The sequence below is a fragment of the Protopterus annectens genome, chromosome 3.part1 (assembly GCF_019279795.1).
Source record: "Protopterus annectens isolate FY-2018-M chromosome 3.part1, PAN1.0, whole genome shotgun sequence".
Lineage (NCBI taxonomy): Eukaryota > Metazoa > Chordata > Ceratodontiformes > Protopteridae > Protopterus > Protopterus annectens.
In genome coordinates this window covers 1,752,564,746-1,752,592,411 of record NC_056732.1, presented here as the reverse complement: position 1 = coordinate 1,752,592,411, position 27,666 = coordinate 1,752,564,746, and the positions used below count along the sequence as shown (strand labels likewise).

At 39.6% G+C, this 27,666-nt stretch overlaps 1 protein-coding gene across 1 annotated transcript in view; it reads left to right on the top strand.

Annotated features, from left to right (window-relative positions):
• Nucleotides 1-27,666, top strand: part of LOC122798659 (zinc finger protein 260-like) — a 132,686-nt gene that overhangs the window by 23,481 nt on the left and 81,539 nt on the right. Inside the window, exon 2 of the mRNA XM_044067746.1 lies at nucleotides 9,561-9,687. Coding sequence (XP_043923681.1) covers nucleotides 9,561-9,687 — 127 coding nt within the window. The remainder of the gene's footprint in view (nucleotides 1-9,560; nucleotides 9,688-27,666) is intronic.

Sequence of the window (27,666 nt, the reverse complement as noted above, 5' to 3'; positions counted from 1 at the left end):
GTTATGTAAAAACAAAATGTTGAAGGGTTTTACATACGTTGAACAGGGGGGACTTATGCTATCAGACTGCAGCCCCCCCCAATGTGAAAAGAAAGAAAAAGTTTAACACCATAAAAAATTAAATATTTAGTAATATTTAATTTAATTACTGTTTAGCTGTGATGCGAGTCTGATTGACTCGGTGCTAAAGTCCCAGAACATGAACTACGCATGCATGCATGCTCGGAGAATTCCAGATTTAAAAAAAAAAAAACTAGTTTCTGTAAATCCGGACTGCTGTAAAAAAAAAGTCCAGATTAAGAAGAGAAGGAATCAGTGTAGAGATGCCCAGAAGTCTATGCAGTTTGTAATCACGGTAAAGTGGAAGGGGATTTGACTGCCACGTCCGCAGCCACGTACGTGATGTGGATGGCTACTGATTGGTTCTCGCTCTCTTCCCAAGCTTTGCATGCTGGGAAAAAGAGAGCGAGAAACAGTCAGTGGTAAGTATGTATATTAATTCATATTTGTTTTATTCTGTCAATGCCTCAGCCAGTAGAATGTTCTGTGTCATTTGATAAAGTTTGTGAACATGTTGTATTGTACTTTACTTTCATCACCCAGTGACAAGTGTGCTGGCCACTTAATACCCTAAAATGTTATGCATTCATGTAAATATTTAGATTTGTTAACCAGGTTGTACTTGATCCATGTGGGCATTTTTCAGGGCTTCCCTGATGTTACAAAAAGAAAGCAAATAAACGTGACATGCATCATATCAAAATATTTAATAGGTTGTCCGTTTCGTAACGAGAGAATTTAATTTTATACTTTTTAGTGCTATAGGTACGGATACCTCTGTGTGTTGCAAAATGCTCTGTTTATAAAAGTATGTGTTTTTTGTTCACATTCTCTCCGACTCTGTTGGGATTCTAATGAGCAAGAACAATGGTGGCCCAGCCAGACTTCAAAGACAAACGAAATCGATTATGGTGTACGTAGGGGGTCTCATTTGTGTGCATTTCTTTCTGCAGTTAAACAGTACACACACACACACACACACACACACACACACACACACACACACACACACACACACACACACACACACACACACACACACCATTCCTGTCAACCTCGTAGAGCAAGAAATCTGGACAAATCCATAAATAAAAGTGGGACAAAGGCCAAAAAATATGGAACTTTCTTAAATATTGCTATTATAAACTTAGAAAGTTGATAGAATAACAGGTTTTGCATTAGTATGATTTTTTTAAAGGACATGAAGTCTGAAACACAAATATATGTCATTATTTTCAAACTTCTTCAATCTTTCAAGATTTACCACTAATTTCCAAGAAAAACACAATTTTATAAAATACTGACCCAAAATTCGAGGCCAAAATCTGCACATTCTGCAAAAATCTGTACATTTGAGAGGTATGATTGTACACATGTACATATACACACATACACACATACATACATGAGTGCACTATGTCATTACTTTTTACTGCTAACTGAATTTCAGAAGGAACTGAAGCTGCTTCATTGTTAGCATTTTGTATATGCTACTATTCCTTCTATTTTTTAACTTTGTTCACTTTAACATTTCGATGGTATGAATGCAATGTTTCCCTTAAAATCACTAGTCATTCCTACATGACATTTTATTACAAAAAAACTGTGCATGTGCCTGAAAATGCATACAAAAAAGTTATACAAGAATGCTATACTACAATAGTGTAGTATTATGATTATTATCAGTTCGAATGTATCCACACCCCCAGCTAACCATCATCACCTCATCAGTGCTGCCTTTAAAGGTGAAAGTTCCATAGTTTGCATCATGTTCCTTTTGACAACCTTCACAATTTACAGATTTATTTTATCCATTATCCTACAACAGTAGGACCTGGCACCATACTTCTTAATGCTCCAAAATTTTGAAGCATATCCTGATATTTGCCTTGTTTCCTTCTGTGAAGTATATCTGGCATCATTACCAAACATGTTCTGTTTTGGTCCCTAGTTACAATAAACTTTGATATGCTGTCTTTATAAGCACTTTAAGTTTTAGCTTTTCTTAGTTCAAATCTTTTGGATAAATTCAAAACTTATGGGGGGATGTAGACAAAGGCCCAGAATCAGGGACTGATAGTAAGTATTGCTTATATAAACTTTGAAATTTGCTAGAGTAATACTTTTCTCAGGTAGTCAGGTTAATAGTACTAATAATGTAAAAGTGTCACCGGTTGTCCCTTATTTCTGCATTTTATCCTGATTCTTTTGAGAGCTTTGATTCAGTCAGGCGTAATATAATCTAAGCACAAAATGTTGCCTGATGTAAATCCTCCTAGTCATCAGGCACTAACAACATCAATTTATTTGCAGCACCGCATTATAAATGACAGTGCCTTACTACGCCAGTACTCTGGGAAAGAGTTATTTATTGAGTAATTACTTTTGTATGGCTAGTGCTCTCTGCAAGAAGAAACTTTAAACTATTAAGAACTTGCTGGTTTTCAACTTATTGTAAAGATGTCTAATGTAACTGCAAGTTTATTCATATTATGATGGCTTGTTTCATACTTGTGAACTCTTTTAGATTTTTATGCACAGTTGGTGTACAGCATTTGGACCTTTTTTCGGATGTTTGATATTTTAGCTGCATTTTCTTCTGTTGGAAGAGAATTTACTGCTGCTCATGCCAAGTCTGTTTAAAATGTGCAACTGTTTTGTTTAGCAAATGGATTAACTATTGTGGTACAGAGTTTTAAAACACTGTTAGTAGCACAATGGGTAGCATACTTGCATCTTGATGCAGAAGGCTGTAGGTTCTACTCCCACAGCATATACATTTGTATTTTAAGGTGCTGCAGTCCTGAGTATGTCCTCCTTTGGATAGAGATGCCTATTAACCATGACCCTGTTTTTCAGTTTGCCACCCACCCATTCCGTATTTCATCATACCAGTTTACATTTTTTAATGTAACATATGCAATTTGTTCTTCAAGGGAAGCAGACACTGAATTTGTAGATGAAAACACTTAAATGTAAAGTTGTTTTTCAATAGCAATCTCCTCATTACATTCAGATTTCTTTAATGTGGAATTATTCAGATAACCTTTACTTCTGCAGAGATTGTGCATATTGACTGATATTGGTGGATTGTAATGACAGACGTTTGAGTGGCCTTTTATGGTTGAAATGTTCTGAATTGGGCAACTTTGTTATTAGTGGTATGTGTGTTTTGTTTCATTGTTTACTGGAAAAATGTTCAAAACTATAAATTTAAAATGTGGTCTAACAAGTGCTGCTATATTATACAAGGGATATAATTTAATTAATATATTTTATAATTGAATAAATCAGGAAGGTGAATCAAAGAACTTCTGCATGGTCCTAAATGTGTGCAAGGGGCCTATGATTTGAAAACAGCCCAGTGGTAAACATAACCCGCCACTGGCCAAATGCATTTTCCGTGAATGTGGGTTTCAGTGCTGTTTCAATGAATGAGTTTCAAAAGCAGAGACGTTTTAATGCTAAGTCTGTTTTCACTGTAAGACTGTATTGCTTTGCTTAGCAAATGTCTATCAGTGTTTATGCTATAAAATTTGAAATAAAAGTTGTAAATTAAATCCAAATATCTGTAATCTCTGTAGAAGTAAAGCATAAACCAGTATGCACACAGAGTTTGTAACACTGGAGGCAATTTGTTTTGGGGGCTGTTGATGGTTTTCTTCCTTTAACATAATACTCTGGGGGGGGGGTACAACCAGATGCTACAGATCAATGTCTTTTGGGGGCTGTTGATGACTTTCTTTTTTTTTTTTTAATATCCTGGCAGGAGTCATAGATACTAGCTATGCAGTATGTTCTGGAGAGCCATTTGTGGATGACATCTGTTTTTTTTAACCTAGTATTTTTTGCAGGGTTAGTCAAGATAAAGTAGGATGATTTATCAATGTTTTGCTGTTGAAACAAACTCTATGTTTGCATGGGTAAAGTGTGTATGGGTGAACTGAATGCAAGTTCTTGGCTATGTGATGTGAAAGAAATACAGTAATGTAACTGTGGTCTTTTTTATTTTCATTGTTTTAGACCTTGTAGGCTCAAAGCAGATTCTCTGGGTAGGCAGTTGGGATGGGGCAATGCTTATGTGCAAATGGAATGACTGCAGGTCTAGCTTGCTTTGCAAGACTAGTGTGCATTTGAGTGAAGTAAGATCAGCCATAAGCTCTGAACTGTGTGTTGTTTACGTGAAAAAAAAAGAATGACTATTGTCTTTTTTGTTGTTTTTGTTTTTAACCTCGCAAGATGAAATCAGATACTGTGGGTGGGGTAGGCACTGGGAATTGGGACTGGGTGTAAACTAAACAAATCGTCCTGCTGTTTACTGTTGTAATTATATCTTTGCAAAACCGTAATACTTTTTTGTCTGTATTTTAAGATGAATGTAAAATAATTAGTGAGTTAATAAGTATTTCTCTAACATAGCTTCATCCCTTTCTAGTTGGCCACACCCCTTTCTAGCTGACCACCCCCATTCAGCTGTATCCTAAAGCCCCCTTTGATTTGAAGTCACCAGCCGCCACTGACATTGAACAACTAAATATGGACATGATTGAGTATGACTATTTTTGGTGAAAAAAGAAACAAGAAGACGTGAAGAAAATTGATAGAATATTTTTGTTATATGGACATTATGGACTGAAAGATTAAATGAGATTAAGTTCAGTGGAAAAATGGATATTAGCGAAATTTTGAAGAAGATACGTTTTTGGTTGTGGAAGAAAGGGTGGAGGATGTGCTTGTTAATGAAACTTTAAGTGGCATTGTTAAAAGTGTAAATAATTATAATTATTACATATATGTAAACAATTGTAAATAATGTAAATATGTATATTAAGTACTGTAGATATAGAAGTGGTATAAGGTATGTCAGTCAATAAAAAAAAAAAAAAAACTACTATTTTGATAGGAGCTGTAAGATCTTTTATATCCAGCTGAGCTACCACCAACTCATGCAGATGGGACCTCAGTTTAACATCTCATTTGAAGGGTGACATACTCAGGAGTGCAGCACCTACTAATGCTGAACCGCTGTATCAGCAATCCTTTCACCTGGAATGAGAAGAGAACCCACAGCCTTCTGATCTTCCAACACTAAAAGCGAATGTGCTACCTGTTGCACTGCTGACACTGCTTTTTATTGCCATTACTATATAATATTGAGGTTTTTGGACTGTAAACCTGGCTGGGAATACTATTCTGAAGCCAAACGGTAAGATTTGTAAACATATGGATAACTGCAGTTCACAACATGTTGTTGCTGTCCCAACATCTCATGGGTGGGGTACACATATTTGACAATGATGAGTTACTCCAGATTTCCCTTTGCATGGCAGCATATCTCTTAATAGCTTTGTTCAGAAGTAATGAGGGGGACCAAAAAAAAGGAACATTTAATAGAACAAGTTTGGATCAGCATTTATTTTCAAAACAATAAGAAGTATGAAACTCTAACGTTTGGTATGAGTAACTGACTAAAATCCTCATAGGTTCATACATGTTATCTAGGCTAGCAACCACAAGGATCTTTTTAAGCTTAGCCATACATCCCAAATCGCTGACAAGTTCTGGTACCCTTGGTGGGGCTTGGGAGGAGAAACATTTACAAGCAGGGGCCTGGGAGATGAACCATTTACAGGCTGCATGTGTCCATGACAGACATAAGTGCCAGGCCAGGAATGAATTCCCTGTTCCTTGTCCATTTGTCCAAGTTACACTTGAATTGGGTTAGTGAAGAACTCTGCTTCACATGGATGGGGGAACCTGTTCCTGAGAAGGTGTAGACTCTTGGATACATACTTGTCTGCCCAGCAGGTACTATTTATATCACAGGCAAGGTTTAAGTCTTTAGAACGGGTAATTCTGGCTCTGTTTGTTTTGCAGATATGCAGGAGGTTTGACAATTTCAACAGAAGCAGGGACAAATCCAGAAATAATCAGGAACATTTTTAAAGCATTAGTATTATTAACTTGAGACACTAACAGAATAAGACAATGAGAATTAATATATATTTTCCTGAAGTAAAATAAGTCTATAACTCTATTTATTGTAATTATTTATTAAGTGTAATTCACCATCTTTTCTCCTAAAGTCAGCAGTTTTAGGGGGGATTAGGAGGGACACAGCTAAAATTGGCATCAAAATCAGGGACAGTCGAGTGGTTGAGAGGTATGCATGGCAGCGTTGTTGCAGATAACTCTGTTGTGCCTGATGTGCAGTAGGTATTTATTGGATTCTCCTAGGTTCTTATTATGCTTACGAACAAGAATGTTCTCAAAGTTCAGCCGCATCACTCAGTACTGGGGGGAAACTAATAACCCCTATAAAGCATTTTTTCCCCAGATATCACATCTGAACGTTTGTGATCATCAAGACTGGTTTTAAAGATTGCTGGAGAAGGGCTATGTATGCGCATGCTATTCCAGAAACCAGGAATACGTTGGCTTAGGTACCTGTCACACCATCTTGTGCTATTGATATTGTAGTACAGATTTAGGTCTCTAGAACAGATGTTTGTTCTACCAGTGGTTCAATTTTTCAAAGAGTGCTAGGGCCACTCATAGCACAAGAGGTGAAGCGGAGATGAACTCTCAGGAGTCTGCATCTTTTTATTTTAATATGCTCTTTAAACTTCTTAATGGAGCTGAAGAAGGCCTTACGATTGTATTTTGAATTAGTTGCAGTCCTTGCGTCATAGCTCACATTTTCTTATGTTATTCTGAAATAAATTATTGTTTCTTACAACCCTTTTATACTGACAAAGTGAACGTCTTTTAGAGATGCCCAAGAGTTTTTTTTTTCTTTTTCTTCTGCATTTTGTTGATGCTGTAGTTCTACTATATTGGTTTAGTTTTAAGCTTGCTTTTATGCTTACAAAGTACTGGTATAAATGCCTTAATACATCTATCCAGAATTAAAGTTCAAAACAGTAGACGGCAAATTCAGGTACAGGATTTGTTGGGTAGCTGGATAATTTGTGATTATGAGTAAGATCAAAAAATAGTAACTAATCCATTTTGGAATAATCATTGAATATAGAGGAGCTGTTATTGTCTGCAAAGGAGGTTGGTCAGATTGGGTTATGGAGGGAATAACAAGCAAAGTCATGTAACTGGAAGGGGACAAAACTGAGAAAATTACACATCAGGTGAACAACGGGACAAATTGTCAAGTGTATTGGCGTTTACGAAATCCAAAAATGTCATTTTGCATGTTTCAGGAACAAGCTTGTGGAGGATATTGTTCAGGTGACAATTAATATAATTTGCAAATAAGTAAATAATTGCAAATAAATAAATTTTATATATTTTTGTAAATACTGAATCATGTAGCTTTTCTCCCCGGGCCTCCATTGAAAACAGGTTATTCTAGGCCCATTGGACTTTCTCGATTAACAAACTGCAAATAAATAAATAAAATAAATACATTTCAGAATGCCAGCATAGGCCTGTCTGCCCCATGGAAAAGAAAGCCCCTTCCTATCTGTAGTCTTGTGAAACACTGGATATTCACCTGCACACACTATACAAATACAGAACTGTCAAACCAAAGCTAGAATTGTGTTAGAGGCTGGTGAGTGCCAGTGAAGGCAGAAACGTCCTGAAGGATGTAAACAACTTCTGTAATAGATACTAAGATACCAGTACATGTGAGCTTGTGCTAGCAAAAGCCACATTAATGTGCCACACTGTGGATGTTGTGTGTATGGGTACTTCTGCGTAGGTGAAAAATCTGTATGAACAGCAAAAGGCTGAGTACGGTTAACTTAGTACAGATGTTATGGACCACACACAGTGCATAACTTAAGCAAGTATAATATTGTAAACCTTGAGGTGCATAGTCTGAACTAAACCTGCAGTGCATGGGAAACATCTATCATGTCAAGAGAAGTATATACAGTGAGTATGTGATGAACACAAAATGGCAATCATCCTTGAAAAGGTCTACATAGACAGCACTGTGGCAGACAGAAGTCATAATTAAAGTGAGTGTCACTAGTAGCGCCAGTGTTTGAAATCATGTGACCCAAAATGGTGGTGAACAATAACCATTCAACTAAGCGGAGTCTATCAATATGGCTTATACATATACACTATGGCAAGGGAAAATTTGGTAGTGTACTTCACAGTGTCTACACCAGTGGGAGAAAGGGGGAACAATAAGACAATGTGGAAGGGAACATGAAGCAAACAATGTGTATGATGGGAAACTGTGCCTTAATGGGGTATGTGAAGGTACAGAAATGCATTTTATTTTTTTTTTTGATAGGCACCTTTTTTTTTTACATGGAAGTATTTGACAGCAGCATAAGGTTTGGGAGATGAGCATCAGCGATCTTGCTGCCAGACCTGGAAAACAATGAGGGCAGTCTGGGATGTACACATTAGCTCAAAACTATATCTGTACAGAAGGACAGTAAAGGGTCAGGACTATGTTAGAAGGACACACTTGAGAAGGATGAAGCCACACACAGGGTCCAGGTTGTAACATGAGCACAGGAAGACAGGGTGGTGGGAGGGAGTTGGAAGAATGAAGGCAGTTACCTGTCTATGAACACTCTCCAGAAGGAGTGGTCCCTGAACTAGCCATGCTGCCAACATCCTTGCTGAGATCCTTCATGACATTACCCTAGGGTCCTTCTCTAGAGGTGCTACCATGTGCAGGAAATCATGGCTGTGCTTGTGGAAATGGCCTCCCTCAGGCTGCAGGTAGTGCCTAGTCCACTGCGTCCTTGACTGCTTTCATAAAAAGCCTTATCAGGAGCACTAGTTCTGTTTCAGGAACCTCATATGAAAGCTACACTACAGGACCTTAAAGGTCTTGGGTCACTTGAGGAGGAAGAGTTTAATACAAAAGCTGTTTCCATCATTACTGTACAGGCCTCAGTGGTGATTCCATGGCAGGAGGAGTGAGAGATAGGAAAATGTGAACAGAAAATGTGAACACTGTGAAAAGGCATTGCACCTGTAACCACAAAATACTATATATAACCAGCAAAAAATGTATACTAGTAGCTCTAGTACATCTTATTTCCACCAGGTGACAGCAGTTTCTTACATCTTCTGCAGGTTCTACACTACAGATATGGTAGTGGAGCTGTATGGATAAGTCAGAACTGTATGTCAGGAACACATTGGGCTACACACAGTATAGCCTGCAGTAGCAGTTTTAACAGCAGTCATAAGAGAACAGCAGTTACTTCAAGTGTATGGTGTGTATGTCTAACACAGCCTTATTAGACTTAACAATCAGCAAGGAGCTTTATCTGTTACTTAACCTGATAGTGTGTGCGTATAATGCAATAATTCTATATTTTGTTTATTCTTTTTAATTAATCAGGAATGTCTGTCTGGAAAGTAATACTGTTAATGAAAAATATGTTTATTCTAATGCATTTTGATGTTCATCCTTCTAATTCTGACATCTTGTTTAACATAGTGATGAAGTTAAATTTGACTGTCTATACAAAGAAATTGACAAAAAAAGTATGTGTTATGTATTCCAGATGCCGGAAACCTTTGAGGATGTCGCTGTTGAGTTTTCTGTAGAGGAGTGGAAAATGCTGAATGAACAGGAGAAACAACTTCACAAGGAAGTGATGGTGCAGAACTATGAACACATGGTTGCAGTAGGTAAGAGGGAGTACGTCAGAGGTACTCTCCTTATTTGAGAGGTGTACACTCTGAAACTACAGTAATGCAATTATCTTGGGGAAAGGCTAAATTGGTTAGAAGATTCTGCTGTAAAATGTAGTCTTTTATTGACACTAGGTCTCTGCGGACGTATCCATGTTTCTCATTTGCTTCAGTTCATTTAACCCTAGTTACCCAGATATTTGATACTCTTCACAATTGTCTTTGAGAGAGCAACATGGGAGATTTGAGCCAGCCTTAGTGACTTGCTCAAAATCACTACATTTATTGCATATGGTAGTTATGTGACTCAAACTACAGATCTGTGTGACTTAACTCATTTAAGATTTATTAGATTTAGTGTTAGATTAGGGTAATTGAGTCAGTTTTGTGGTGTTCTGATGGGAGTTTGCATATATTTTTTCTCTTGCTTCCTTATGGTTTTGTACTGTGAACATCTACCATGCTATGGATTATTTCTGTGAACATCTAGAATACTAACGATTATCTCTGTGAACATCTACCATGCTATGGATTATCTCTGTGAACATCTAGAATACTAATGATTATCTTTGTGAACATCTACCATGCTATGGATTATCTCTATGAACATCTAGAATACTAACGATTATCTCTGTGAACATCTACCATGCTATGGATTATCTCTGTGAACATCTAGAATACTAACGATTATCTCTGTGAACATCTACCATGCTATGGATTATCTCTGTGAACATGTAGAATTCTAACGATTATCTCTGTGAACATCTACCATGCTATGGATTATCTCTGTGAACATCTAGAACACGAATGATTATCTCTATGAACATCTACCATGCTATGGATTATCTCTGTGAACATCTAGAATACTAACGATTATCTCTGTGAACATCTAGAATACTAACGATTATCTCTGTGAACATCTACCATGCTATGGATTATCTCTGTGAACATCTAGAAGTCTAACGATTATCTTTGTTAACATCTACCATGCTATGGATTATCTCTGAAAATCTAGAATACTAACGATTATCTCTGTGAACATCTAGAATACTAAGGATTATCTCTGTGAACATCTACCATGCTATGGATGATCTCTGTGAACATCTAGAATACTAACGATTATCTCTGTGAACATCTACCATGCTATGGATTATCTCTGTGAACGTCTAGAATACCAACGATTATCTCTGTGAACATCTACCATGCTATGGATTATCTCTGTGAACATCTAGAATACCAGCGATTATCTCTGTGAACATCTAGCATGCTATGGATTATCTCTGTGAACATCTAGAATACTAGCGATTATCTCTGTGAACATCTACCATGCTATGGATTATCTCAGTGAACATCTAGAATACTAACGATTATCTCTGTGAACATCTACCATGCTATAGATTATCTCTGTAAATGTCTAGAATACCAACGATTATCTCTGTGAACATCTACCATGCTATGGATTATCTCTGTGAACATCTAGAATACCAACGATTATCTCTGTGAACATCTACCATGCTATGGATTATCTCTGTGAACATCTAGAATACTAACGATTATCTCTGTGAACATCTACTATACTATGGATTATCTCTGCAAATGGTAACCATTTGAAATGTTGGGACCCACTAGATCGAGCCTCGAATTTCAGAGACAATGGCCGAAAGAACAGACATTACATATACCAAGTCTGAGATGCCATTTCTGGGAATATTCCCTTTTCTCTGAGATATGATGATCTCAAGAGTTGGTATACATAAGTCTGGGGGATGTGCGGTGTGCAGGGGGCAAGCCCTCCTGCAAAAAGCAGTTTAAAAGAGAAGAGTGATTTTTGAGATTTGCTCTTCTCTTGAGTTTTCGGTCTTTTTAATTTCGGCTTGTTGGCACTCAGCATTTTAAGTGCTGATGGTTCACTAGGAAACCCTGTGAACACCTAGAGTGCTATGATTTGTCCTTGTCAATGTTTAAAATATTATGGGTTATCTCTGTGAACATCTAGAAAACTGTAGAATATCTCAGCTGCATTATACAAGGAAAATACCCCATTTTAAGATGAACTCTTAGTTTAGCATTACTATTCAAATAATATGGTTATCTTTGGATTGAGATACAGATGTTGTGGGTTTAGCCATGTGGTGATATTGGCTTTGTGTCTATCTGAATTTTTTTTATCTAATGCATGTTATCCTGACCTGTATCATCTGACCTCTGCCTGCTGTTTAGTGTCCTTCATGAAATCTGAGAATCAGAAGCCTACAACATTTTTGGCACTATTGTATTTATTCTTGGTCTAACACTGGCCCACCAATGTGCTGCATGAAGCTCATGCTGAAACCTCATCAGAAGCACTGCAGATATATGTCAAGCTTTTGTCAGTTTAATCTGATCTCAAACATGGTTCACCAGCAAGCAAAATGGATTTCCACTGTCTGCCTCCGTAAACTGATTCTAAACCCTAGCTTAGCAGCAGCACAGATAGGTGTCCATGTATTTCCCCTCCCAAACTCATTCCTAAACCCTTTTTATGTACTATGTTTCAGAGGGAGTTAATCCCAAACCTTAGTCTCCAGTAGCACTGATGGTTTAACCTTAGGTCACCCTTAGGTCATTTTAAAGTCTAGATCACAGTAGTGCAGATGGATGCTGTTGTCACCCTAAACCCATTCCTGAATCACATTTGTATAATATATATATATATATATATATATATATATATATATATATATATATATATATATATATATATATATATTAATGGTACACAATAAAACCTCTTTTTGCTTGTTTCTGGTCTTGGCTCTAGCCACTCCTACATAGAATGCTGTAAACTCTCACAACCCCCATCCCACCAATCAGACCTCTGCAGGAAGTGATGTTACCTACTGGGACTCCAGGCTCCATTTTAAAACTGTTTTCTTCCTTGCTGCTGATTCCTTAACTGTGTTCCCTGAGCTTGCTATGTCCTTCTACATGTTTTGTCATATTTTTCTGATTTACAGCTACTTAGACTTATTGACTAGAGGCCTGCTCTGTGTTTTAAAACTGACTAATGTAAATGCTGCACTATATACTTTATGCCCAGTTCAATCTAATGTTGAGTACAATGCCCCTTTCGGGATGTACCTTACCAAACACCTGCAGCAACTGGAAAGACCCCCGTTATTTAGATTTGTTGACTAGAGGTTTGCTCTGTGTTTTAAAACACACTAATTGTAAATGCTGCACTATATACATTATGTCTGATTCAACTACAGTAGTTTTAGCTGTCTTATCGTGGACCCAAGCTATCTTGCTGTCTGTTTTATCCATTGGTGAATGCAATTGTTTGCTTATTGTATTACTTCCTCTTAGTGACTTTTTTTTTTTCTTGTCCTAGATTTAAATGATTTAGTACATAATGCTCACTGCAACATGTATAAAGTAGCCTGCTGTCTTACTGTGGCTATGTTTCTGCTATTCAGAGGAATGGAACACATTTTTCACCCTGTTTGCACATCTGTATTAACTATGTTTTTTTCTAATTATTATTGTTAACTTTAGCAAAATTTTAAAGCTTAATTTTGTGTAGCATTCAATTTGTACTACTGTGCTAGAGTGAATGCTAATGTGGTAGTCTCAACAGTTTGTGTTTTATTGTATGAGGTTCTCTTTTAGTCCTCTCTCAAATACCTCCATTCTGTCTTTTTGTGCTACACAATAATTGGTAGCATTTATTTTTATTTTTTCTCTCCTCAGCTATCAGCCAAGTTTTATGTCTTTTTGCCTCTCCATACTACCAGAGTACTGAAAAGTCCTGCATAGTGAATGAACGGTAGCAATGAAAATTGCTCATCCTACAGATCTGTCTCTCACCTGGCAGCATCTGTCTTTAGCTGCAAAATATGTTGGCTTAGTTTTACATTTTAAAATATACTTATTTAAGGCATTGTCTACTGTCTAGCAAGTCAGTACACAGTAAAGTAGCTTGTCAGCAAGGAATCCCCCCCCCCCCATTCTTAAGAGAGACTGTTAGTTTCAACAAAATTATGTCTGCTAAATGCTGGACTAATCAGCCTGTTTTAAGACATTTCTTACCTGATAGTACTACACAATAAAACCTCTTAGGTTCATGGGTTCATACTAGGCTATCTGCCCTAGGGCATTTATAAACCTAGCCAGAGTGTGTTTGGCTTTCGCCACCCATTTTAAATTAATTTTGCTATGCCCTTTTTCGAGGTTAGTATACTGTGCCTCTGTCTAACAGTGACACAGAAGTGATACCCGGGGTAAACCTACTATCTCCCATCCACTCATCAAGATTCCTCTTGAAGAGAGTCAATGAGTGACTCTGCTTAACCTGGACTGGGATTTTATTCCAGAGTGAAGGGAGCCTCTGGGTTATGAATCTGTCCCTCCAGCATGTCCTATTTATTTCAGTGCTGAGGTTCAAGTCTCTCGAGCGCGTAGCTCGATGGGATTTGGATTTTCTGAGGTGCAGCATGTCCATTAATTCCGGGTTGGACCTGGCTTTATACGTCAGGCACAGATCGCCTCTGAGCAGGTGGTACGCCACTGAGTAGAGCTGGAGTTTCTTTAACCGGGCAGCATATGGCATCTGTTTGAGCCCTATGATCCTCTTGGCGAGGTACTTTTGGGGTCTTTCCAGTTGCTGCAGGTATTTGGTAAGATACATCCCGAAAGGGGCATTGTACTCAATTATGGGCCTGATGAGGGATGAGTAAAGAGGCACGATGACCTCCCCTGATCTAGATGAGAATCCCTTCATGATTAGGTGGGCTATATAAAATGTTTTTCTAACCACTTTGGCCAGGTGGTTGTCAAATGAGAGATTGCTATCATCTTGGGTCCCCAGGTCCCTAATTACTTCTTCTGTACTTAATGGATTACCACCTATGTGGTAATTTGTGGACACTTTGTTTTTGCCAAAGGGGATGACTATACACTTTTTGGCGTTTAGCTTGAGGCCATGGCTCTGGCACCAGTTGTCTGTTTCTATGAGGCCCTTTTGGAGGATGCTTGTGTCGGCTGGAGAGTCGATTATGACCTCCCAGTTTCATAATCTGCGAACTTAGTCAGCCACAGTCCTTCCATGTTGGCCTGTACCTCCAAGAAATGTATACTGAACAAGAGAGGTCCCAGGACTGAGCCTTGTGGGACGCCACTTGTAACTGGTTTGGAGTCTGACATGGCTCCAGCAATTCTAACCATGTGAGTTCTGTCCTTGAGCCAGTTTGCAACCCATCTAGTGACATAGGGGTTTATATTTAAGCTGGTGAGCTTATCTATAATGCCCGAGTGGGGTATTGTATCGAAGGCTTTTGCGAGGTCCAGGTAGGCTGTGTGGACCACCTTCCCCTTGTCAATGGCCTTGGTGACTGTTTCAAAGAAATCAACCAGGTTTAAGAGGCAGCATCTGCCCTTAACAAAGCCGAACTGTCCAGTGTCTGTAGGTCCCCAATATCTTTATTTATGAGGTCCATGATGATCCTTTCCATAGCTTTGCAGACCAAGCTAGTCAGGTTTATGGGGCGATAGTTTCCAGGATCCGTTGAGACACCACCTTTGTGGAGAGGGACCACTGTTGCTGTATGCCACTCTTTGGGTACATATCCTGTAGTAAGGCTGAGATTGAACAGTAGTTTTATGTTTGGGTTTAGCTCTTCTTGGAGTTCATGTAGGACACAGCTCGGGACACCGTCTGGTCCCATTTAATGCTGTGTTTTTTGCTTTGGAAAGGGCAGCTCTTACCTGAGCATCTGAGATGTCAGGAGGGCAGCACTCTCTGCTGGGATAAATATTTTTCCTTTTGGTGGGGAGGGGGGGTAGAAGTTTGTGTTGAACCTGTCAGCTAGGATGTTGGTAATGTCTGTGGGTTCGGTGTATTTTTTGTCATTTTGGACTAATTCTGAGCATATTTGGGAATTCCCACCCAGGTTCCTAACATAACTAAAGAAAGTCTTGTAATTATCCTTAGTGTCCTGTGCAATTTTTCTCTAGAAGCTGGCCTTAGACGATTTTATGAGTGCCCTTAGTTTTTTGCTAATACTGATCAGAGATGCCTTCCCTTTTTGGGATGTTGCTCTGTCATGTAGTAGCTTCCTCCTTCTATTGTATAGTTTGTTTATGGCTGGGGTCCACCAGACAGGACGTCTGCCTTTGGAGGATTGGGTTTTGGTTTTATTTGGGTTGCATGATCCATGCATTCCTGAAAGTGTTCATAGAATGCGTTTATAAAGGATTCTGTGGTCTGGGCCATATTTTCCACAGGCCCGGGGGCTTTGAAGGATTCCACCTCGGTTTTGAGGAGTGTGAAATTTGCTTTAGAGAAGTTTTTCACTGTGGTTTTCAGGGCAAGGGGTGGAGTCGGGATGTGAATATCCAGTGAGATTAGTTTATGGTCTGATCTTACCAGTGAGGGATACACTTCTGGTCTGGAGCATAGAGTCCCCATGTTGGTGATGATCAGGTCCAGTATGTTTTCCCCTCTTGTGGGAGTGGTAACAAGTTGTTCCATAGCATTTGAGTTTATAAATTCTAGGAACCTTTGGGCTAGGGTGTTGGAGCTAGAGTAATGCTCCCAGTCTATGTTTGGGTAGTTGAAGTCGCCCAATATAATGGTGTTTGGAGAGACCTTCATATTTCCCAGTGTTCTCAGGAAGGCCGAGTGGGATTCCTGGGTTTGGGAGGGTGGTCTGTAGCAGGCTGTAAACTGGAAGGCAGTTTTACCCACTGTTAGTTGCACATGGATAGTCTCTGATGCTTCGTGCTGTGCCACCAACCTGGAGGTGTGGGTATCTTTGACGAATATTGATACTCCTCCTCCTTTTGTGGTACGGTCCAAGTTTTGGGACCGAAAAGCATGGTATGAGGTATAACCTGGTAGTGCTGGGGTGCTCTCAGGAGCCTTGAACCAGGTTTCTGTTACTGCACAGATATCGATGTTCTCCATGCTAAGGAGAGTTTCGAGTGCGTGCATCTTGAGGTTTAGACTTCTGGCATTGAGTCCTTGTGATACCTATGGAGGTGGGTTTGTCTTTTGAGCCTTGCCTAAAAAAGGCACTATGGGGGTAGCAAGAGCCTTTGCCAATATCCAAAAGCCCAGGGGTGACAGGTGCAAGCCGTCCCTAGCGAAGCATCGTGGCTTGTCGAGCATGTCATCCCAGGCTGACAGGCATTGGATCCCCTTTGAATGACACCAATACTTAAGCCAATTGTTGAAATTGATCATCTTGTCTTCATATTGTGGCATCATTCTTGGTGAGGGTAAGATGCTACTCAAGGTCAGGGTCATGCCGGCCTGGGCTACATGCTCAGAGAGCTCCTCTGTCTCTTTTCATGTAGTCCAGGGAGGTACGTCTCAGGTCATTCACACCAGCATGGACAATGACTGAGTCATATTTGTACTTGCCTTGGAGTGACCTGAGTGCTTGTGTTATATGGTGGATCCTAGCGCCTGACAGGCAGCTCACCGTGACCTTCTTCTTGTTCAGCCTGGTGTCCGGGACGTCAGTGTGCCTGACGATAGAGTCACCTATTACAAGTGTATCAGGTGTGTTGTTTAGCCTTAAGGGCTGTGACTGTTCAGCACACTGGCTTTGTGAGCTATGTGTTGCACGTGTTTTGCTTTGGGGTAGTGGTTGCTTGGGTGTCTGCTTTGGAGGTCTCTGCTGCTTAGGCAGATTTTTATTTAGAGCCTCAGAGTATGTTTTTATGTGTTTGGTTTGCTGTCGTGGTAGGTCTTTGTGAGACTGGAATTGTAGTGAGTGTGGTTTCCTTCTCCTCCTGACTGGTTTCGCCAGTACTGACTTGAGAGAGCTTAGCCTCCAGTATGGCTATATGGTTGCATCTCTCACATGTGTTGGAATTTGTTGGGAGAAGGAGAAGGTTGTCTGTGTACATGAGGCAGTTGTAACATTGCCTCAAGATTCCCAGATTCACCAGCTGGACCGGAGAGGAGATTGACAACTGACCTTTGGACATGCTAGAATAGTATTGGGAATTCCTTTATAATTGAAAAAAAAGGGCCAATGGGGAACGAGGTACTCAGATGGAGTTTGTGAGGGTGTAGTGCTTTTAATATGTTAGTGCTAACTTATATAATTTCTTTAGTGAGCACGTGCCAGGTAACTTAAATGTGTTACAGGTAACTTAAATGCAAAAACGACAAACAGTAACTTTCTTTCAAGTGAAACAAGGAAATAAGTACAGTAAGCAATGCAGATATCACTAGGGATCCACAGAAGTGCTGAAAAGCCGTGTTTTAGGTGGAATTAGCGTTTCAGGGAAATAACAAGCAAACAAACAAGCAGCATACAAATAAAGCTAGATTCAGCAGGCCTGGATCTAGTCTATGCTACAGCAAACAAGGTGTACGAATTTCAGTAAGAAACAGTTCAAATATGCAGGCACTATAAGCCTTTAACCAGAAATTCCCAGCTCAGAAGGGCAGAGTCCAGCCTCTCCTCCCACAAGAGTGCAGACCACAAACCCTTTTAATGTAAAATAACTGGCCTGAACCCCAAGTGCTTAAACCAGAATTAATACACTTTTAGAATAACAGACACTGAGCCCTCAATCAGTAGTTCCCAACTTAGAAGGATGTAAGCTACCTGTTCTGCCACTACAGTGCAGACCACAAACTTTCTTAATGTAAAACAACTGTCTGAAGCCCAAGTGCTTAATCCAAAAGACTTAGAATGATAGCTACACTTTAATCAAGTTACTACCAAGCAGTAATACGTACAATTGAATACTTTAAAGAATGCCTGGATTAGTGCTCAGGTTATACAAACAAAGCTAGATTCAGCAGGCCTGGATCTAGTCTATGCTACAGCAAACAAGGTGTACCAATTTCAGTAAGAAGCAGTTTAGATGTGCAGGCACTATAAGCCTTTAACCAGAAATTCCCAGCTAGAAGGGCAGAGTCCAGCCTCTCCTCCCACAAGAGTGCAGACCACGAACCCTTTTAATGTAAAATAACTGGCCTGAAGCCCAAGTGCTTATACCAGAATTAATACATTTTTAGAATAACAAACACTGAGCCCTCAAGCAGCAGTTCCCAACTTAGAAGGATGTAAGCTACCTGTCCTGCCACCACAGTGCAGATCCCAAACTTCCTAATGTAAAACAACTGGTCTGAAGCCCAAGTGCTTAAACTAAAAGGGTTAGAATGAGTTACACCAAGCAGTAATAAATACAATTGAGTACTTTTAAGATGATGCAAAAGCAAAATAAAGTAGGAAGAAACACAAATACAGTAAAAGCAGATTTTTTTTTTTTGAGTGAGCAAATGAGATGGGCCCAGGAGTTACAGGACAGAAACAAGTGCAAACGCAGGCCTTCAAATCAGAAAGTTGAGAGAGATGGAAGACCGCCCAAACGTTGAGAGAGATGGAAGACCGCCCAAACGGCCAATAACTACAAATTCTGGGCCAGAACCACTCCTTATGTGGTAGACAGGTTACCTAGTGCTTACCACTCCCACTGATAAGCTAGAAGGCTTCCCACCAACACTGAAAGGCTTGGGGGCTCAGAAGCTTACAAATAGTCCTGGATACAGCAAATCTGTATCTGGAACACTAATTACAGGAAAGGTAGGAAACAGGCTTACAATTTTTTTTCAGAAAAGTAGCAAAAACAGTAGTAAAAACAATTCACATGCAGTGCAAGCTGGCACACTTGAGTATGTAGCAATATTAGTCCACACACAGTTTGAAAAAATGTAATTAAATTAAAATGGACTAAAAGCAAGTGCAGAAAGGGTTTATTAGGTAGAATGCGGTAAAGAGATGGGACTGGGGGAGTGTCCTAGATCAAATCTACAGTGGGGCGGGCACTGCAAAAGCCACCAAATTTAAACTACTACCAGAACAGGGAGGAGGGTTGGGGAAAAATTTCAACAGAGATGTGAGGAGTCAGAGTGCAAATTATAAAACCCAAAAAATATATACTGATCTCTGTATATTTGCAGAACACTAAGACAACATATATCTAAGCAACAATTTAGCTCTATAATACAGAATAATACAGAAAAATATACTCAGCTCTATATATTTGCAGATAGTCTTGTAAGGCTGTTCCACTTTAATTTCCAATTTAATATTAATGGTACACACTCAACCTCTTTTTCTTACTATTAACAGTACATTACCTTTTTCTGTTAAAGAGTTTTTACTGATTGTTTCTGGACTGTGCTTGCCTCTGGGCTTGGCTCAACCTGCTCCACTCCTCTGCCCTGCCCCATTCCCACCCACCCCCACTTTCCTTAAACTTATTAAACCAAACCACATCTTTCTAACTCATTATACTATAACTTGCATCTACCTCATCCGACACACCCACAATCAGTGTTTTCTTTCACTTTCTCCCCTCCCACCTCAATAGCCATTATTTCATCCCTCACATAACACTGTCTCCCCACCACATCACTTTATCAGTACATTTCTCTCTGTACTAGACTACACACACCAACCCACTCATATTTTCTCCTATTTCACCATGTCAGTTATCACCACTCTTTCAAGCAACTTTCTCCTACTCATTATTCTCTACCCAGCCCCCCATTCCACTACCTTCTTTACATCAAACATAATACACTACCCCGTCCTACACTCCCCAGTATTACATACCACACAAAACCAAATATCCATTTTCACATCTGTTCTAACCTCTAGACTAACTCTTAACATATTACTCTTCCACTATAAATATGTCCATGCCCCTAACTCTCCTTCCTATCCAGATTTCTTTCTTCGACTAATATCCTAGCTCAGACTCTCTCATCTACTACACTGACTAATAGAAGTCAAACTCCAAGCTGACATGCATCCTAACCCAGGATCCACACAGATAATCCCACCCCAACCAATAACACCCACAACACCTGCTCATACTACCCTCCACGTTCCTCCTCTAAAAAATTCCAAATCAGACTTACTCATAACTAATTTTAATCTCAGAAGTATCACAAAAAAAACAAGTGAATTTCATGCAGTCCTAGATACCTACACTTCTGATATCATAATAGTTACCGAGACATGGCTAAAACCACACACTAAAGATGAGGAAATACTTACTAGTGGTTATAATGTTATTAGACAAGATAGACTGAACAAGAGTGGTGGAGGCATTGCCATCCTGTATAAACGTTTCCTCAAAATTGAAAAATTAATCTGTACTCCCCCAGGTCTATCAGAAGCAGAAATTCTAACCACTTTTTTAAAGTAAATCCACATAAAGCCATCATGATTATTGCCTCCTACCTGCCACCAGGAAATAATCTACCTATTATTGAAAGTCTCTTGTCCTGGACATCCTCTACTTTTAACCAAGAAACTATAGTGCTAGGTGATTTCAACTTGGACTGGCAATCCTGCTCATCTGACACCCTCTCCAGTTTTATCAATCTGTTCAATTTCACCCAAACTGTAAACTTCCCTACTAGAATTGATAAACACACTAAGAAAGAATCTGTTCCAGACTGGATACAAACCAATAAGCCCGACATTGTCCACCAGGTTGGGTGGCTTTCCGATTCTCTCAGTGATCTCTCCCCTACCTTTCTACTAAGGAAACACATTCACACCCCCTGTAATGTCATTTTCAAACACTTAGGCAACAAAATAAGTTTTTTGCCTACCATCTTAAATTCCCTACTTCAAAACTGCAACTGGTCACCTCTAAAATTGCTCCACCTAGATCAAGCTGTACAATATTTTAGTAATACCTTCCTCAACATCCTTAATAACCTCGCTCCAATAAGAAAAACATGCTCCAAAGCCAAAAACCTACTTTGGATAACCAAAGATGCTAAATCTCTTATTAAACAAAGGGATAGAGCCTGGACTGCTTATCAAACCTCCAAAACCTCAGAAAACCACACCTCTTACAAACCACTAAGAAACCTAACTAAAAAGCAAATTTTATCTGACAAAAAAATCTAGCCTGTCACCAAAAACACATAAATAACGCACAAATATTTTGGCAAAACATTAACTACCTCCTGAAATCCGTGGTGGTGCAGCGGTAGCATTGTTGCCTCACAGCAAGAGGTTCTCCTGTTCGATTCTCGGCTGGAGTGCGGGGAGTGCCTTCTATGTGGAGTCTGCATGTCCTCCCCGGGGTTGGGTGGGCATTCGAAAGACATGCCTAAATAGGCGTGCCTTTGTTGAAGGTTGGACGTTGAGCTAGCACCTCGGCTTTCATGAAAAAATCTACAGCCAATCATTAGCGGACCGGAGTTCCGCTGTGGAGACCCCTAACCAGGAAAAGCCGAAAAACAAACATTAACTACCTCCTCAACCCTGGCAAAACCTCTACCTCTGCACCATCTGCAACAAATAGAACAGAATGCTTAGCATCCCAGTTTAACTCTCATTTCATCCCAACTATTACCTCACCTTTAAACAACAACAAATCTAATCAACCCCTTACAATGCCTACCTCCACTAATGCTAAACCCAACTACATCTCTTTTAAAACCATACAAACCTCTTATATCAAAAAATTCCTATCAAAACTAAAACCTACCCATCTAGCAGTTGACCAACTCCCTAGTGACTTCTTAAAAACTGCTGCCAGCTCCATTGCCTATCCTGTATCTATCCTAATCAGTCGTTCCATCGCAGAAGAATATGTCCATCCCCCTCCATAAGGGAGGCCCATCTAAAGACCTCTCTAATTATCAGCCCATTGCCAATCTCTCACCCCTAGCCAAAATCTTAGAGAAATGTATCCATAAGCAGCTCCTAGACCACCTCACTACAAATAACCTCTTATCTAGTTCACAGCATGGCTTCGTTCCCAAACACAGGACCTCCACAGCCCTCATAACTTTCACTAACTATGTCAACCTCCTCAAAAACAGTGGACAATTAGTCTCTACCATATTCCTTGATATGTCCAAAGCTTTTGATACGGTATCCCACCAACTACTACTCAACAATCTAGCCTCCTTCAACTTCAACTCTACAGCTCTCAACTGGCTCTTTAGCTACTTTACTAATCAACAACAGGCAACTAAATGGGATAATAAACTCTCCACACTACTCCCAGTACTCCCAGTCTCTGTTGGGGTTCCTCAGGGTTCCATCCTTGGCCCTCTCCTTTTATTATATTCACAAATAGTCTAAACACTGCCACTAAATCTGCTTCTATTATTCAATATGCTGACGACGCTACTCTTATTTGCTCTGCTCCCACACCCCAAGAGCTCCAATATAAACTGCAGAAGTAATTTCTTGAGATAGAAAATTACCAAAATGAACTTAACTCATCTTAAACCCAAGCAAAACAAAATTAATGATCTTCTCCAACAGGAAATCCAAATCAAAACCACGTCCTGTCTCCATCTACTCCACTAATGGCGCTATAATAGAACCAGTTAACCAAACAAAACTACTTGGTGTAACAATAGACAACAACCCAACATTCAACAAACGCATATCACTCACAATTAAGAAAGTTCACATCAAACTTGGTGCTTTGTATAGAGCCAAACCTTACCTTACTCAAAATGCCAGACTAGCCACAGCCAGATCCCACCTCTATTTACTCTCCTCTACTCTTCTCAACCTTTCACTACCCTGCACAAGTCTGATTTACATCTACTTGATTCCTGCTATAACAAAATAGCAAAATTTGCTGCTAATGTACCCAACAGGACCCATCATTGCCTTGCTCTTCAAAAACTACACTGGGTTGAATTTCCCAATCTGTTATTGCTCAATCAGATCACCACTGCCCACTCCATTATCCACAAACCTGAAAACTGCCCTGCACTCTAAATCCTAGTGCAACTAAATACCCCAAGACCCTTAGATTATCTGGTAATCTTATACTTAAGGTAACTAAGTCCTATAATTACTTTGGTGACTCTCTCTTCTCCTTCAAAGTAGCTAAACCAGTGGAACCTATTACCCCAGAATATCATAGAAAGCACAGATAGTCATAGCTTCAAACAGCTCCTAAAGGAATACTTTACTCAGCTATGGCTATGCTCCTGTAATACTCCTGGGGTTTACTATTAGAATGTCGAAGCGAACTTCATTGACTGTACTGTTGTCGAACACGGAAGTTCGAAAACGGTAATATCGAAGACCAAAAGCCAACCTAGGAACGGGTTTTAACATGGGTGAAGATAGGGGAGAGGTTTGTAGTTCGGCAATAACACCTATCTCGACCCATGTTAAAATCGTTCCTAGGTTGGCTTTTGGTCTTCAGTATTACCATTTTCGAACTTCCATGTTCGACAACAGTAAAGTTGACGGAGTTCACTTCGACATTCTAATAGTAAACCACTCCTGGTTAGTTTCTCATGCCATTCTTTTCTGCTCTCTTTTCCTTTTCTTACTTCTACCAACTGAAAATGCCACAATGGTTTGTTTTAGTTACAATCTAATGCGTTTCATATATTTTCTGCAGTAAGGCTTAGGAAATGTAATGTTTTCTGTTTTTACATTCCCTTTTTGTAAGTTGTGATTGTTGGCAACTGTTAAACTTTTTTGTATATTGTTTGTAAATCTTTTTAAAAATTTTGGCTACTTGCCCAGCTGGACTCTACCTGGTTAACAATTGTAAAATAAATGTTGGCCAAAGGTGTGTGTGTGTGTGTGTGTGTGTGTGTGTGTGTGTGTGTGTGTGTGTGTGTGTGTGTGTGTGTGTGTGTGTGTGAGACTGTGGGTTGTGGATGAGCTACTGTGGCAAGGCTAGCCACCTGGTGGTGTAAACCTTGGCTTTAGATGATTGTCATTGTTGAAGTGACACCCCGACCCCATATGCAAAAATGGGGAAAAGGAATGGATGGCTAGGCTTAAAAAGGCCCTTGTGGTTGTTAGCCTAGTGAACCTGTGAATTTGTAAGGGGTTATGGATGAATATATCATATCATAACATGTTTGCTAACTAGCTCTCTGTCTTTGTAAGCTTATTCCCTGATATGGTGCATTTGATCCTCTTTCACATAAGATGATTCTCAAGGCTTGGCTGCCATAGGAACAGATGGGCTCCCAGTCTCCCATTCACTGTCTTCCAAGTTAATCCCCAGTTCTGAGTACTAGCAGCAAAGATAGGAACCCCCTACCTGAATTTATTTCCCAGTTCTGCGTACCAGCAGTAGAGAAAAGGCACCCAACTTCTCTTATTCTGACCTCATTCCTAGTCCAGGATACCAACAGCTGAGATTGATAGCCACCCTCTGTCACCATTACCTCATCCTAGCTGTGTCAGAGGACAACAAACTAAAAGCTGCTTCAACCATGGTCTGTTTACCATTACCTTATCTTAGCTGTGTCAGAATGTCGCTCGTCTTGTGTATCTGAATAAGACAATGATGCTTGGGTGTTTAAGTAGTTTAATACACACACACACACACACACACACACACACACACACACACACACACACACACACACCAGGATGGATAACTGGAACACTAAACTTAAACTAACTGACTGACTGCTTCACTTGTACATGCTTACACTCTGGCTCCTCACTCAAAATGGCACTCTTGCTTGCACATGCTCAGTACTTATATCCATGTGCCCACTGACTGAAATGCTTCTTAAAGGTACATCACACACTCTGAGCTTACACAAAGGACAACAATCTGAAAGCTGCTTTAAGCAAGGTCTGTTTACGTACTCGAGATGTCCATTAGGCAATTCTGCTACTGCATTTCCAGGGATCAAGTAATACCATTCTTGTTCTGCAATGCATTGGACATCTATAACTATTAAAACATGACTTTCTGTGCTCCATATATTTAGCTTGTAGGACCCTCAGTCCCCCAGTACCTTGTTTTAACTATTGCTGCACATCAAAAACCTCCCTGACTCAATCTTCTCAGCACTACTCTTACATTTCTTGCCAACTTCCTCTTTTCCATGGTATCACTACCTACAAGACCTGATTTTATTTAATAGCCAGATTTAGTCTTCCCATTTCTCTTTTGTCATGATGAGTTTTTTGAGTGCATTTTCCTCCACTACTGATTTTTATAGTAATTTAATTGTATTGTATATACTAAGTTCTTTGTGTGACGGCTTCTGACTCATTTTTTCTTTCATCAGTGGTTGACTTAATTTCTTGCAATGCAGGCAGCAGTGACACAATATCTTATTGTTACATCTTTGATGTTAATGCTTTTCCACTTGGGTCTCCCTTATAAATGTTTTTTTGTTCAGTCAGACTTGCCCAGTTAAAGAATAAGTATAATTCTCCAACAGCACAGATGGATACCTAGCTTGTTACTCGTTCATTTTCAAACTTAGGTCACTGACAGGGCAGACAGATAACCAAACTTAATATCTAACGAAAACAGGTAGCTTCATCAGAGGTTCAAAAAAGCGCGAAAACAGCGCTTTTTAAATAACACTCCCTCCCGCTGTTTTCACGCTTTTTTGAACCTCTGATGAAGCTACCTATTTAGAGTGGCGAAAACGCTGTTTGTATTTGTGAATAAAATTGTGCGTTAAAGTTTTATCTGGGAGCAGTTCTTTCATTACACTATGGAACCTCTGTTTTCGCTGGTTTGTTCGTGACCTAGAAACTTAATATCTAAGGATTATTTGAATGCACAGTGCATCAAAATCATTTGGGCTCCTATCTTCTACTACAGACTATCTGTGCAGAGAAGAATCGGCTACCTATGTTGCCAGTATACTGTAAAATTTGACTATCTGTTTCCCTGTTCAGATCTCTCTTAAGAAAGTATTACTTCCTAAGGACTGTTGCTCAAATGGTGCTGTGTAGAACTTGGTGATATTCTGATTGCCTCATCTTTTGCACAGTGTCTGCTTTTCTCCTCTCTAAGAAGGTATACATTGCTTTGCATTTCTGTGTAAAAGATACATGCACACACCTAAAACTGTCCCAGCAACTACCCCATCCTTCTAGTCATGATATCTACTGAATGAAAGGTGTAATCGCTACATTCTTATGTGATATACCTGCGACCAGGTGCATCACCTGCCCTTCTCCATCTGTGATGTGCGGTGATGGTAGAGCTGCATGTCTTTTGCTCCAATGAGGTGCAGACTAATAGCGAGTGGATTTACTATCAAGGCTGTACTTCAAGTGTTCTCTACCGTTGTATTATTTCATGTCTACCCTATCTCTTTTTCTCTTCTAATTGCCATTTTAAAGTTGGATCTTTACTATCCTAGCTTTCAGTCTTGAGCAGAAGACTGTTCAGTACTAATCCTTCCACCTCCTAGTCTTTTCTACAGGCCTGTCAATCACAGCAAGCTTGCTGCCTTCACCATTTCTGAACATTTATTTTCCAGCTCTGTAGAGGAGGACATGGTGCATCTAGAGCTTACTTCCCTTCTTGAAAATTTTTTAGCTTTTCCATGCCTGATCCTCTGCTTTTCTTAAAAACCTTTTACATTCCTCATGAAACAGAACAGTATCTTATCCTGTGCTGAGGACTCCCACCCATTAACTATTGCACACCACCTCACTCACTGCAGACTAGCAACATATCGTATTCTGATCCCACTTATTAAAGTCACTGACAAGCTTGCATTGCACAGCTAGACAGAGATTGGGCAGATGCAAATTTCTTGTAGCACTTTTCTTCCATATCCCTTAAGCAGAACAATAAGCTCTCTTCCATCTGCTACACCAAATTCCCTGGTACATGAGAGTTGCCTGTCCAGTGCTGAGAGTTCAGCTGCCACTATCCATCTGAAAAGTTCTTCAGCCTACAGTCTACTGCATGCACCCCTACTTCCTCTCCTGCACCCTGTTTTGCACTACAGGACAAGAACAAATGCAGTATTGAGTCATAACCCTCCCAAACCTCCCTCATTTCCTCCCTGCTTCAAAAGGACAGTGAAGAAAATGTATTTAACTAAAGTAAATTTAGTTACTATTCACAAAAGAAAACTGTTTCTGTTGTAAATCTTGTAGCATATAAAATGTGTAATATGATGTACACTGTGAAAAAGTAATTTATGTATTTTATTCACATTTTGTTAAC